Below are 14,032 nucleotides of genomic sequence, written 5' to 3' on the forward strand. Positions count from 1 at the left end.
GTGTGTGTGTATTTCTTATTTCTATTTTTCTGACTTCCTGAATGTAGTCCCCAATATATTGACTGTTTAAAGTAGTTTAAGTGTATATTCTTGGTAGATTTACAGTACCTCCTTGTATTCAAATTTACTTTGTATTTTGTATTTTCTTTTTCTGTATGTATTTTATTTGTGTATGTTTCTTAACGTATGGATGCACCACGCATTTTGTATGAGTGCCACTATATATCAAAGTGGATCCAATAAATTTAATTGAATATGCCCAGATTTCCCGACCCCAACCCTCCCCCCACCAAAAAGTACATAAAACACCGGTAACATTTTCATATACAGTATAGGCCTATTTAGATCTTATATTATTCTGTCACTATAAATAACGATTGATACTTATTTATATAATCATTGATTTAATCTCTTCTTGACTACTCAGTAATCGGGATCCGCCAGCTCCGCCCTCCCAGCGCAGTTTTATTTATTAAAATTCCTAGCATTAGGTGTTTTACCTTTATCTATGGACGTATGTCTATTATGAAGTGACATTTAAAGATTCAGGATATAGTTAGCACAGCGAAATAGATAAAAAAAAATCGTTTCCTGTTACGTTGGGCTATGTATACAGGCCTATTATAATACCTTGCTTGTACCGTTCTTTGTGATAATATATGATTCACTGAACGGTCTATTCAAAATATAGCTTTTATGATTTACTGATTGACAATTTGTTTGGTATCGGCCTAACCCATCGGTTAATATTAAATGGTGCGTGCTTTAAGAGTAGTAAATCCAGAAAAGGCCTCAAAACTACAATTAATAAACAATAGGCCTACATTGTTTAATTACAAGTATAAATTGAGTTATCCACTTCCAATTAGAAACATCAGAAATATTTGCTGATATACAGAAAATGCATAACTTAAAATTACCAGTCAAACTCTATAATTGGCCTATGCAAAGAATAGGAACAATATTACCAATACGTTTGTTAACAGAAATACATTTCTCTATCTATTTTTAATTGAAGACTAATTAATATATATCTGGTAGGCCTAATTATAGTCTATCTACAAAGTAATAATTAACTCAAATATTTTGAGATATTATTTTATATTGAGTTTATTATCTCGAACATGTAAATATCTTTTACGAATTGATGTTATAATTAAATAATAATAGTAATAATAAAGTTAACCGTTCTGGAGTCTGCGTAACAAGTGGTTGTTATTGACTATTTGACAAAATTCAGCTTTACGCAAAAAAGAACCCAAGAGTAAACTCAAACAATTTTAGGCCTAAATATGTTTTAGCCATTTATTTAATTACATGTTATTATGCAAATATTAAAGTGTACACGTGCGTTTATTATGCAAATATTAAAGTGTACATGTGCGTATAAAGTGAAGGCGTTTAGGTAACTAAACTGCGCAATAGATCACACAAATAAACATAGAGAATTGTAAATGGTTGTCATTAGTCGTGACGTCAGTTAGTAAAACAACCATCAACCGAGTCATGGCGCGACATACACAGAAATTAACTAGGCAGAACAAACAGGTAACGCTGTAACCCTTATAGAATTCTGACCACAGCGTTTATTATTCAAATTATATTTAAATAAATAACACTGATATGATTATTCTTCGCCGATGATGTAGAAATCTCATCGAAAGTAGTACATTATGACCGTATGGTGAGTCACTTTCTCAGAGCTCTTGTTTTGTGTGGGTAGGAAAAGATGGCATTTGCGTCGGAGCTATAATTCTAAAGCCTTTTATTATTTATACACAATTTATATAGGCCTAATATGATTGATCCTTGTGTACATCAGATGATTCTTGAATTTAGAACATCTGTGTCGAAGGTTATTATCATATTAATAAGGATTACAAAGATAATGATTAAATTGTTCCTACCATTGTTTTTACTATTTGTATCGTATTGTATATTATTGTATCGTTTTAGGTCTGCTTGTATGCTGTTTATTGTATTATAGCAAGACCATATTGTAAAACAGCGTTACCATCTCGTCTGTCTGTATATGCTCTCCTGTCTAAATATGTTTTAATAATAAATAAATAGCTAAATAAATAATGCATGAATGAATAAATTAATGATGAACAGAAATGATAGTAACAAAAATAAATGATGGTAGTTTACAAATTCAATCAAACACTCTTATTGCCACGAGCAGGAACACGTTTTTCTTTATTTACACGACGGACAACGATGACGTGTGAACGTAAATACGCATACAGTTCCTTTACTTTGCTGTGAAAGCTTAGCACGTTTGCGTTGTCATGGTTAAATATCAATTGCGATTAAAATTTGTACATCTATTAAATTGTTTTGTAAGTGGCATTCTCAGGGCATGCCTGGTCTTGTTTTGAGTATGAGTACGAGGCCGGCAGTAAATGTTGAAGGGGAGCGGATCCAATGGGCCAGCCCCACCCCAATTAGAGATAAATTAAACGGAGAAATAGGGGAGCCTACTCCAAAACAAAATAATTTTCGATTTAAATTCATGTACCAGTGTCTATATGGCCAAGCACTTCTAAACAAAAATCTCTAACATCGCTTCCCCTCCCTCGCTCGGCGTTTTGCACGTCCCGTGGCCCCTACCTACCCTGATTTTTCTCTGGATCCACCCCTGGTTGACACAATCTGTTCTGCGATGAGAATAGCCGATTTCTGTGGGCCGAGATTTTATTTATATCGAAGTGAAGAAATAATATTAGGATTTGGTTTAGTTTTATTGGTGAAAAACGTAACCTACAAAAGTCCGAAGAATAAACGAAGAAAAATCGTCTACGGTAGGCTTTGTAGGCCTAATTTTACCCCCTGGCGAACATTAGACCTATCACGTATTGTACGCGTTCCAGAGTGTCAACCAGAACGTGTTATTTAATAATCAGAATTACGAGTATGTCCCACAAACGCACGATTACGTATGTTTACGCTGTCAATGAGCAATATCAAAGGGGTGTGGCTTAGTGAACCAAATTTCGATCTGGAAATTGATAATCACAACTAGAAGTTTGTCATTCTCACAATAGAGCACTGTGCTCGAAAGCTAGTGTATAATGCCAAAGAAAACTAGTTATAAATTATTACAATTTTCACTCTTCCATTTACTTTATGGGACTAGTACGGCTCATCTGTTTTAACTAGGGCTTGGCTAGCTTACACGTTGAGTTTTGTTTATTTAATTCCATTAGTTTTTAAATATTTTTCTATATTTCACAGAAGGCGAGATGTACATGATGAAGAAAATCCTATAAACGACGGCGACGCGTATTCAGAAGACTCTGATAGTGACGGAGAATCAACACACAATATGGGCAAGGATTCTGGGTGCACCAATTGTGTCTCCGTCTTCAACATCTTATTGGGCTTAGCTATAGTCTCCCTGTGGGTTTATTGCTATGTTACGTGTTACACGGGGAAAGTAATCCTCATCAACTTCGCTGCAGGTGCCTGGGCAGGCGGCCTGGTAAGTAGCGTTCTATTCAATGAAACATACATTTATTTTAGAATAACTAGCAACTACAACAACAGTCAGTCCTGTTAAATTTCTTCTAAATACTGACGTTTTCTCATGGTCGTTGGTGCCCATTGACTACCTCAGGACACAATCATGTAGAATACGATATAAATATTTCCTTTCTTTTGTTACTCCAGGTGATAATAAGCGGCATAAGTACATTCATTTACAGTTGTGTTTGGAATAGTTGTATGGTAAGACATATTTCACATATTTCTTTATTTATCTTTTCATGGGATTCATAAAAATCCAGTGAACCGTCAAATCTATCCTGATACTGATAGTACAATGCACTCCTTGTATTAACTGCCGCTGTGAGTCACCATCCTCTAACAGGTCTATCCAGAAAGCATATCAATTTAGGCCCTATCTGTTTAAGCCCACTTTAGGCCACTGATAGCCTAGTAAGGCAAGACTTTATATACCTTGTTTTAGCGAACCCACCGCCCGCCAATAATGATTTCGAATAAAAATAATTTATTTTTGGCCAATTAGTGCACCTGCTGCCATGGGAAAAATCGAAATAAAAAAAAAAATTTCATTTATAGGCCTTATTTATTACGCCCGCCGCTGAGTTGAAATCTCAAAAAAATATATGTATAGGGGGGGGGGGGCTATTTCTTCCTAATTATAGCAATTTAAAGCATTTAACCATCCCATTACTGCACACTGTTTACATTCATCAGTAAAGTTATTATTTTATTTTCTCCTCCGTCTAATTGTTTTTAACAAAACTATTTGCTAAATAAGAAATGAAAATTAAATTTTTATTTTTTTCCACCTTCCTCTGATGGTCTTAAAAAAAAAAAAGATCGCGAAACAAGGTATAAAAAGCCGTCTAATGAACTGTTACAACAGTGAGTATGCTGCTCCGTGGTTACATCGAATTGTAGCTTGAAGGTTCAAAATGCTCGGTTTCTAAGATCGATGTTGTAAAATGATGGGTTCAAAACTTACAATGACCAGGACTCAACTTCCATCGATGAACCAGACATAGGGCCTATGTATTTAATCATTCTTCCATACCAAATTTTATTTATGATCAATTAAAAGCGGCCACTTCGACTTACTGTGAAACCCCTTTAGTGTTTACCCCCGATTCTATCTTACTATCTCAAACCTATCGCGTTGATACTCCATTAGGAATTAGTGATGCCCAGATGAGAAAAAAAGAGAAACAAACATAAACTATTCGATTTTTTTTTTTTTTTTTTTTTTTTTTTTAGGGAATATGCGCACTGTCCTTCAACATTTTCGTCATCGCTGGCGTATTAGCTTGCGCAGGTATATCTGGTATGGACTCTTTTATCGAGTATAGGATATACAAGGATAAAAATTATGAAGCGCCATCTATAGATGCATCATTTATAACAGACGCACTTAAAGATGCTCTTGACGATGGTGATATTAATGAAAAAGGATCGAATGATGACTTTGCCTACGATGGTGCTATCATTTACGGTCTCATCACATTGTGCTCTTTATTGGTGGCAATTCTCACTATCGCTTGGAGTTGTTACTTCTGCGTCGCAGACGACGATCTGGATGACGACGAAGAGTATCAGGTAGGATAGGATTTTCATTGGAGGATAAAACATATTACCTGTGTTGCGTTTCAATACTTCAATTGTTTAAAGTAAATTGGAATTAAAATAAATGGATTACAGGGCGGATTTGGGAGGGAGCGGGCTGTACAATAGGACCGTTGTAACTCTTATTAAAAGACAGATATTTTTTTCCAAGTGTTGTATATAAGTCCGATAAAATGTAATTAGAATAAACCCTCTTAAAAAAGTAATGAGGGATGTCTATATTGTTTGTTTGCTCAAGCAAGTGGACAAAAACAGAGCAAGTTGCAATGCACTACTGCACACACATAGAATACTATCGATAATTAGAAAGATCGCTTTCTATTTCTGTATAGGCCTACTTTGTGAATTCACTCTCTTTCAGGAGCATAGAGACTTGTATTACACAAATTAATTTGGATGAGATTAGATTTAACTGTATCTGAAACCCAATATTATAAGGAAAATACGTTGGTAAAGTCAGCTTTTGGAATAATGTCATGTTCAGTATCATCGTTTTGACATTATTGTATATTGATTTGTGATTGTTTTGTTATTATCTTAGAAAGTTTATGACCAACTTGTACTAAAACTCGTATTTCATTAACAGAGTGATGAGGATGAATATACAAGCAGACACCGCGATAACGTCAGTGTTCGTTCACCCTTCACATCAAATGTCCCTCGGGGTCAGATGGCCGAAAATTACGACTTTGGTAGGCGTGGCTTCAATTCACCTATGAACAAGGGACATCAACCATCTCGGCAATATCATCGACAAGAGCAACTAAATTGGGGATATTACGATGATTATAGTTTACAACCGTCGAGGCATGCAACAGCGTACACGAATGAAAGTTTTCAACCCCCATTGTATGAAGAGAATGACCCCTCAATCGCAATGAGTGATGGGGGCTGGAGAAACCGCGACAGGTACATAGACGGTGGCCTTCAGTACCATCAACGTGGACCGCCACCCTCAAGGCAGAAACCAAGAGGCAAACGAGATGTAACAACAATTTCAAACCCTGATTATAACCGGCAGACTGGTATTCCACGCGCTAGCTCTAGATACTACTCAGGGTCACTTCCGGACCGCAGGGAATTCGGGAGAAACCAGTACTCACGGGGACAAAGAGCTTATTCAAATGATGATCTAGCATATAATGGGCAACGAAGAGAAAACGAACATTCTTCACGAAGAGTCGATGTTAATCCGGATCGAAGTTGGATGTATAACTATTACTGATATCTTCCTGAAAGACAATAAAGCTTTATCCACGAAGTTTATGTGACACATTTGTGTGATGTGCCCATATATGGGCATGATGATTTTTGTCACATAAAATTTGATAATGTGGCTGATCTTAAGGCAAAGAATCAAATACAATAATCATTTACAAGCAGTATTCCCACCTTGATTTTTTTTATGTATAAACATACAGTATTTTGTTTCCACATAATATATTTTATAAATAAAATGCAGGTAAGAAAAGAATAGGTTTGAAAAACACTACTTGCAGTTGGTCTGTATTAAGTAAAATACTAAAATGCATTTATTAACATGCATCACTGTTTGGGTTACAATATTTTTCATTGATGTTGGTGAAGATATTTGTATTAGTACTGTATGTACAGGGACAGCCCCTGTTAAGTATAATGACTGGGCCATCTGCCTGTAGGTTCTACCATTCAAACAGTATCAGCATTTGCCCCTGTTCAGTATTTTGATTGCTGGATTTTTTCATTTATTTATTTCATAGCTTTTCATCTTAATCTTAGTAGTAGCTTTAGTTGTTATATAGCAACAAAGAAGAATTTGTAGGTAGGTTAGGTGGAGTGCAACGTCAAACACAGAGAAACAATATTTTATATCTTTAAAATGTTTTATACTAGACTAGTATTCAATACTAGCATATTCCTTTTTTCAGGCAGACAACTAAAACCAGTATGTAAAAGCATTAAATGCTGGCAGTGAAGGGATTACAACATAGTTGCAAATATGGTGTGGGGGGGGGGGGTTGTTAACAGTAGAGAAAGAACAGAGCCCCTGCAAAATTATTTTATACATAACCTTATTGAAAACTGCAATGATATGAAAAAAAAATATATACTCATTACATATCTTAGTTTAGATATATAATGGAAGAAAATGGGATGTTTTAACTTGTGGTGAAAGCCATCATTTAATGTCAATTTATTTAAATGCATACTAATTTTTTTACTGACACACAGAAAAATAAGAAGACTAGGAAATTACAGTTCAACGGTTTATTAAGAATTTTTGTTACAAATAGTTTAGATTCAGAATGCAAAGTTCAAGTTGAAGTATGAGTTTTTAACTACATATTCAACTGACTGCAACACAAATGTACAATTTTAACAACTTTAGAATAAAATGCAGAATGGTTTGCTTTGAAATGCTTAAATAAATTGTGAATTCTGACCGAAAGTATGTTCAAAATTCCAAATTTTACTGGCAGATTTCTTTGAGATAAATCACTTGCAGTGGCGGATCCAAGAATTCGAAATGGAGGGGCCCTGGGAGGGACTGAGATAAGAAAAAGTATGATTATGGCACTCTCAGACTTAAATTTGAATATAATTTTCTTTTTTTCTCCTTTTTCAAAAAATAATTTTGTAAAATTTAGGGCACCACTGACTGGCTATGCATACAATTAGTCTTTTCAAGATCGATATTTGTTTTCTTGTTGGGGTTAGATAAAATCTAGCCTGAACATTAATTGGAAATAGAGAGAATATTAGCTTCGCAGTCATTCCAGAATGAGCTTTATATACACACATACTTACTCCAGTAAGAATGATATTTGTGTAAAACTCATAAAATGTAGGAAACTATAAATGTTGCTCTTTCCATTTCCATTACTTAATTAGTTTGTTTTCTTTGACTAGAATTCCAATTTAACTTTTTTCTAAGCCTTGAACTGATGTATTCCATAGATAACAATCTCATAGTTTCAACTACCATAAATATGATCATAAGTTTGTTTTTAACCAAAGATTTCCAATCATCATTCGGACAATTGGTATACACCCTTGGTTTTTTTTTTTGTTTACAATGTTTTTCTCTCAAGGTATTATGTAATATGCAATAGATTTATGTAAGTACCACTTTTAATATGAAATATTACTGCTGTACTGGAAATAATCAAATAAATGTTGCGGCACTGTTAACTTTTTGGAGATTTCATGCAGTGCATATTTGAAAAGAAGCACTATTAGAGAATGGTGCTAAGTACAAAAAAAAATACAACACTTTACACATGTTTATGAAACACACTTGCCACAATTTTCTTCCACTGGGGCAGGAATGCTTTATGACTCTGTCTTGTTAAAATTTACCATGTCAGGTACAGGCAAATCTGACTTGTTATTTATTGTGTGAAAAATTGTTTTTAATGCTGTCCTGATGCTACAAAAATATCAAGAGAAGTTGGGTTATATGTACTTTCAATAAGCACCATGATGATTACTCAAGATAAAATATACCTCTAAGGGCCTGTGGTGCTTAATTAAGAGGATACTTATTTGATCATTTACAGTATGCATGTCTATGACCTCAAAAACAAAACAATCAGGAATTTATACAGATAATCTAGATTATCTGTATGTACAGTATTTTAGAATGAATTTATAAATTATTCCTTGTGTGGCTATATTTGCAGTTTATATTTGACCACACATGCACAAGTGAAACTATGAGATGAGTTAACTAGTGTAGTTTCTAAAACCTTTCTGTTTTTATCTATTTTTAATCTTATAAAATATTATTGCATTAGAGGTATTATACATAATGTAAGTAAACATTTCATGATTTTTAATAAAAAGAAAAAAAATATGGTAGTTATGTTGTTTACATAAGAGATGATCTGCAGAATGCACAATGGAGGCAAAGATCGAATGTTGATGGAAAGTAGAATGAGTTAGCAAAGTTCTCAAGTTTGAAGACCTAGTTAAATGAGCTTTCTTTGATTTGCGGGAAACTTGGGACCCCCCAGTTAGGCTAAGAAGTAGGCCCTACATATTAAGCAGATAGCTATTCACAGGTCTGACCTCTTCCTAAACTAAAAGGATATGCCCGTCCATCTGAAGTATTTTTTCCCATGATATATTGGTATAATAAACCAATACAGCTATGTTTCTAACCCCGAATCGGTTCCAAAGCATCTGCCAGCCGTTGTACTGCTGTTGTAACCATTTTTCCCAGGCTTGGATCATCTGACTTTATACTCTGTAAAGAAAGAATTCATGAAATCATTTCATCAGGTCAAACTAATATTGAAGTAATTTCACACGATCAATTTCAACTCGGCAATTTTATAAAATCAAAATCACATCAATTCCATTTCAATCATTACACAAGCTGTTTGGCAAGTCAAAACAGAGCAAATCGTTCTCAGGAAGACCAGCCAAGCTGGTAATTCCAAGTAAAAAAGTTTAATGCAAACAGGTAACTTGTTAAACCCTCAAAAGCAGCAGTATTGTGCATAAACAAAAATGTAATCGTGCATTTTGTGTGCTCAAAGTATGAATTGAGACTTACATAAGGACCACGATTAGTGTTTAACCACAGTCTTTGTAAGGAGTATTGCATATAAAAGTAAAATTGGTCCAATTTAATTCCATGTGAAAATAGCTTAAGCCACATTATGAGATTACTTTTAGTAGAGAACAGAAAAAAAAACATTAGTGAGCCTACTTTTAGTAGAGGACAAGCTGAAGCTAAAACAACTGCCAACCAATCAAACTTACCAGGGTATTGATGTTTATTGTGGCAATCTTTCCATCGATATCAACAACAATTTGTTTGTCATCGTCGTGCACACACTGATGACCGAACATATCACGCAGAAGCCTCAAAACGCGATCTGGGTTAATACCGGTTTGCTGCTTCATTGGTGTCATACTTCCTAGAAGGAACAATATTAAAAAACGAAATACAAATTAAATTTAAAGACAAGTAATTTAAAAACATTCCTTGCAAAATTCGATTTTTAGTTATTAGTACAAGGTTAAACAATAAAAAGAGCTATAAAATCGTATATCATTTAAATCCAACATTTCATTATGAAGTTACATGAGTTTAAACATACAGCTGTTTAAGGAACAATAAATGAGAAATCAGCCTTCAAAGTTTACGATTTTAGGAATTTCTTAGGCAGAAACCATCAACAAATCCTTATAAGTTAGTTTAGTGCAATAAAATAGATTTTAAAAAGAAACATGTTTGCGACAAGTGACAGGCTTGGTTTGTCTTTGCCACATATAGTGTAAATTTGATTAATTTACTTCTTTATTACATCCAACAGTGTAAAACACCGGTAACAGGCTTGAAATTAAATATTAAATAGAACATAGTACAGTATCTAAATTTAAAATGTAAAACAATTATATAAAAGCAATATTAAGAAAGAATAACAATAAATATCAATAAAAACAATATAAGAACAATGATTTACTTAAAAGAAACAAATAAAGAATTAACATCCAATGAAAGGCAGATCAAAATAATTCCTTTTTCATTCCTAAATTGATCATCAGCCAATTTTAGGGAACTTAATAATATCTACTTCACACATAAGAATGTTAAGAGAACGTTTAGAAACCTTTCTTCTCCTGAATATCTCCGGCTACCCGCACAATAACACTCATGACAGCATCTGCGTACATATCATTAACAGTGTTTGCCTTCCACTATAATAAAGAAAGAGAAAAATGCAATATCAAGTGTAATCAAAGGGTTGGAAATTAAGAACCACAAAATCAATGTGTAAAACTCTGTTCACACAACCTAGTTTTATGTGTCAAATAAGTGTGATTTTTAAAATAAAAAAAACAAGGGAAAAATGGGCATAACTACCTTTTTTTTTTCATTTTCCAAGTTTTTAAATATTACAAAAATCTGTATCTCATTAACTGTTCCCGGATTTTTCATCAAATATGCTTTTTGTGTCTTAGAATAATCAGTTGTACAACATATAAAAACATTTTTTCCTCCAGGGCCTCACTTTACTATCATTTCACACATTAGGTTTTAATACAAGGCTTAAAAATATTGTTATAACAGATTTCAAATCCTGGGACTGTAAAGCAAACATCTTAACCCCCAAACTACAGTACAAACCTAAATGCACTGGAGTTGACAATATTGGTTTATATTTAGCCAAAGAATTCCGTAAACATACCTCTAGCGTAACCATCTTATGTGCGGGTTCATGAATAATTTTGATAGCACCAAATATCCTAAGGCCAGGCTTATCAATGGCATCAATATATTGTAAGTCGCTTGAGAGTTGAGCCAGATAGTGTGTTAGAACGGACAATGGTGCATTGTAGGATATGCTTTGCCGTTGGGTCACTGTACTTACAGCCAAGTCAGTGTAATCTGTTAAAAATATAAATAAAACTTATTGCACAAACTGGTATTGTAAAAATAAAATGTAGATAGGGGTAGCAGAGCACAATTCATCAGTGTTGAAGTTGACTCTACAACCTGAAGAGATTTATCACGATACATCAGCATATTTGATTGAGTACTTCAACAAGTACTATGAGAAATAATATTTTATTGCTCGATATAAAAGTATTTCTTTAAGATAACCGTCTAATCAATTAAGCCACCTGACCACTAATTACCTACCATTTACCAAATTTACCAAGTGTGTGTTATGTTATTGTTAGGCTTAATTTTTTTTTTTATCTCTGTCATTTGGTGGTGAGAATTCCGTATCAGAATAACACAAGTTGTTTTGGATTTGTTCTGTTTAACAGAGAATGGCCTGTATTGCTTTGATAGTGAATATTGCAAAACTTTGTTACACAGTTCACTAACCAATTTGAATATATACGGAATAATGCATAAATACAAGCTGCCAGTCAAATACAATTAAATCAATACAAAGCCAAGCGATTCTTACTATTGATAAAAAATTTTGCATAGTGTGTACACATTAACATGGAGGTTATCTTTGAATCTTATCAGACTGATGTCAAAATAGATTAAACTCAAATTGTTTCTTTGATAGCTTTACAATACTATTGCAAAATCAGCTGTTAAATAATGGCATGGACTTTTTGTCACATGACTAAGTCAAGTTGTGCTATTTTATAATCTCACCTGATAAGTCTGAGGGCGCTATAATATGGTAGTTGAAGTTGCGCTTTAGGAGGATGCCAGATAATTGTCCCCCGTCACTCCCCTTCTCCTTAGCTAAGGTTCCCATGACCTAAAAAATAATAAAATTAGCTTATTAATTAGCTAACCTTTATTTTTGGTCAAAATTAATGCAAAGTGAACACTGCTTAACTAATACCCTATTCAGACTACACTCCCTTGTGATCAACTGCTATGTAGTCGGTGGTTATCCAAAACTGAAAAGTGCATTCAAACCAAATCAGACATATATATTGAAACAGTAGGTCAAACAGTACTAGTCCTCTGGTGGCTAGGTCTGTATGTTGACTGAAATCAGCCAAACAGTGCCTGTGGAATATGTTGCGATCGGATTCCATGGTAATTGGGAGTAATGAAGATTGTAATACCTAACTGCAACATGTAACAATTGCGATACCGATTACATATCACTATTGGTGAGCTTTCACACATGATTGTGAATTACGATTGTGTGTCACAATTACTACAACCGATCGCAAAGTGATTCTAGTATGAATAGGTTGTATGTGCTATGAAATCTGACCTTTGCTATTTTTTCTCCTCTGAAGTGAAGTTCAACTGCCTGCGTTGTCTTTGGGTTGTGAACCTGTATATGGTAGTCTGTGCTGTCTTCGTATTCACGTACGATAGCAGACTTCAAACGTTTCATCTCGTTTGCCTCCCCATGCACAAGGATCTGAAACACAAAATTTCAAGTTAATGTGCATTCTATCACTGTCAATTGTAACCACGATACTGTGTTTAAGACAGTAATTTGATTCATAGGTTCTTACTCACCACGTGAGGGGGCTCTAACGTGCGAATAAACTCGCTGACCTGTTGGTAGTCAGCATGGGCAGAGAACGAAATATAGTCAACCTGCATGTTGAGTGGCACCTTCTGGCCTGACATTGTTGTAACTTCTTCTGGAGAGGACATAATGGTCTACAAAAAAATTAAGATTTATCACGACATAACCGAAGACAAAAAAAGTTGTTTCCCTATTTTATAACCTCCATATAAAATTTAGTAAGTGGTTGCTCTGTCCATTTTGTAGTAGTACATGGTATATGCAGTCATGCATAGCCTACACCAAACTTTGAAGTTGGAGCATATCACATCTTAACCCTCTAGATACCGTCTTCGACTGTAGTCGAAATTGACCACAAACCGAGAATTCCCATTTTCGACTGCAATCGAAATTTCGTGACTAAAAAATAGGTGGTTTTCAAATCGCTCCTGTTTTTATTTTAGCTCCAATACGTCAGAAATTTTGAACACGCATGCGTGAAGCTGTGAAGAACTCACATGCGCTTATATAAATATTTTTAGAAATATCAATTTGAAATCGTTATTAATTTCAAAAATTTTTCGAAATGGCCGCACAAGATGTGTACACAGCTGAGCAAGCGATTGACCTGATTTTTGATTCAGACAGCGATGAAGGTGAATTTCTGGATGTGCGAGACTTAGACGTTCCTGTTAGCGATGATGACGGTGGGGCTTCAAGCAGTTCTGAGGGCGGAGATATTCTTGATGAAGATGAGCCTAGGCCTAGAAATGTGAGGGTAGTCGACGCTTTTGAATGAAAAGATCGCACTTATAGTTATGGATGGTTGGGTAAATAAATTATATAACTGTGTGGAATAGGAATGTTTTATATTTGTTTTTATTTTTTTTGGGCTACAATTTATTTTTTTTTTCGGTTTTTGCTGACGATTTATATGTAGCATTTTTCTGTCATTTCTATTATAT

The 14,032-nt window shown here is 34.4% G+C and overlaps 2 protein-coding genes across 4 annotated transcripts in view; one reads left to right on the forward strand and one right to left on the reverse strand.

The window, feature by feature from the left end:
- The window catches only part of LOC117101649, a 12,878-nt gene extending 4,889 nt beyond the window's left edge, over nucleotides 1-7,989 (forward strand). For all 3 annotated transcript variants that reach the window (XM_033241681.1, XM_033241682.1, XM_033241683.1), the window contains 4 exons: nucleotides 3,238-3,484; nucleotides 3,673-3,729; nucleotides 4,762-5,100; nucleotides 5,714-7,989. In XM_033241681.1, the coding sequence (XP_033097572.1) occupies nucleotides 3,238-3,484; nucleotides 3,673-3,729; nucleotides 4,762-5,100; nucleotides 5,714-6,352 (1,282 nt within the window). In that variant the 3' untranslated portion in view covers nucleotides 6,353-7,989. The remainder of the gene's footprint in view (nucleotides 1-3,237; nucleotides 3,485-3,672; nucleotides 3,730-4,761; nucleotides 5,101-5,713) is intronic.
- A 969-nt stretch (nucleotides 7,990-8,958) lies between these two features.
- LOC117101648 (cleavage and polyadenylation specificity factor subunit 3-like) overlaps nucleotides 8,959-14,032 on the reverse strand; it is an 11,065-nt gene continuing 5,991 nt past the window's right edge. Inside the window, exons 10-16 of the mRNA XM_033241680.1 lie at nucleotides 13,076-13,222; nucleotides 12,822-12,974; nucleotides 12,242-12,350; nucleotides 11,310-11,509; nucleotides 10,731-10,818; nucleotides 9,877-10,034; nucleotides 8,959-9,355 (exon numbers count right to left, since the gene is read on the reverse strand). Of these exons, the coding sequence (XP_033097571.1) occupies nucleotides 9,266-9,355; nucleotides 9,877-10,034; nucleotides 10,731-10,818; nucleotides 11,310-11,509; nucleotides 12,242-12,350; nucleotides 12,822-12,974; nucleotides 13,076-13,222 (945 nt within the window). The 3' untranslated portion in view covers nucleotides 8,959-9,265. The remainder of the gene's footprint in view (nucleotides 9,356-9,876; nucleotides 10,035-10,730; nucleotides 10,819-11,309; nucleotides 11,510-12,241; nucleotides 12,351-12,821; nucleotides 12,975-13,075; nucleotides 13,223-14,032) is intronic.

Source organism: Anneissia japonica, unplaced genomic scaffold, assembly GCF_011630105.1.
Source record: "Anneissia japonica isolate Jap-2015-1 unplaced genomic scaffold, ASM1163010v1 scaffold1696_len571195_cov180, whole genome shotgun sequence".
Taxonomy (NCBI): Eukaryota; Metazoa; Echinodermata; class Crinoidea; order Comatulida; family Comatulidae; genus Anneissia; species Anneissia japonica.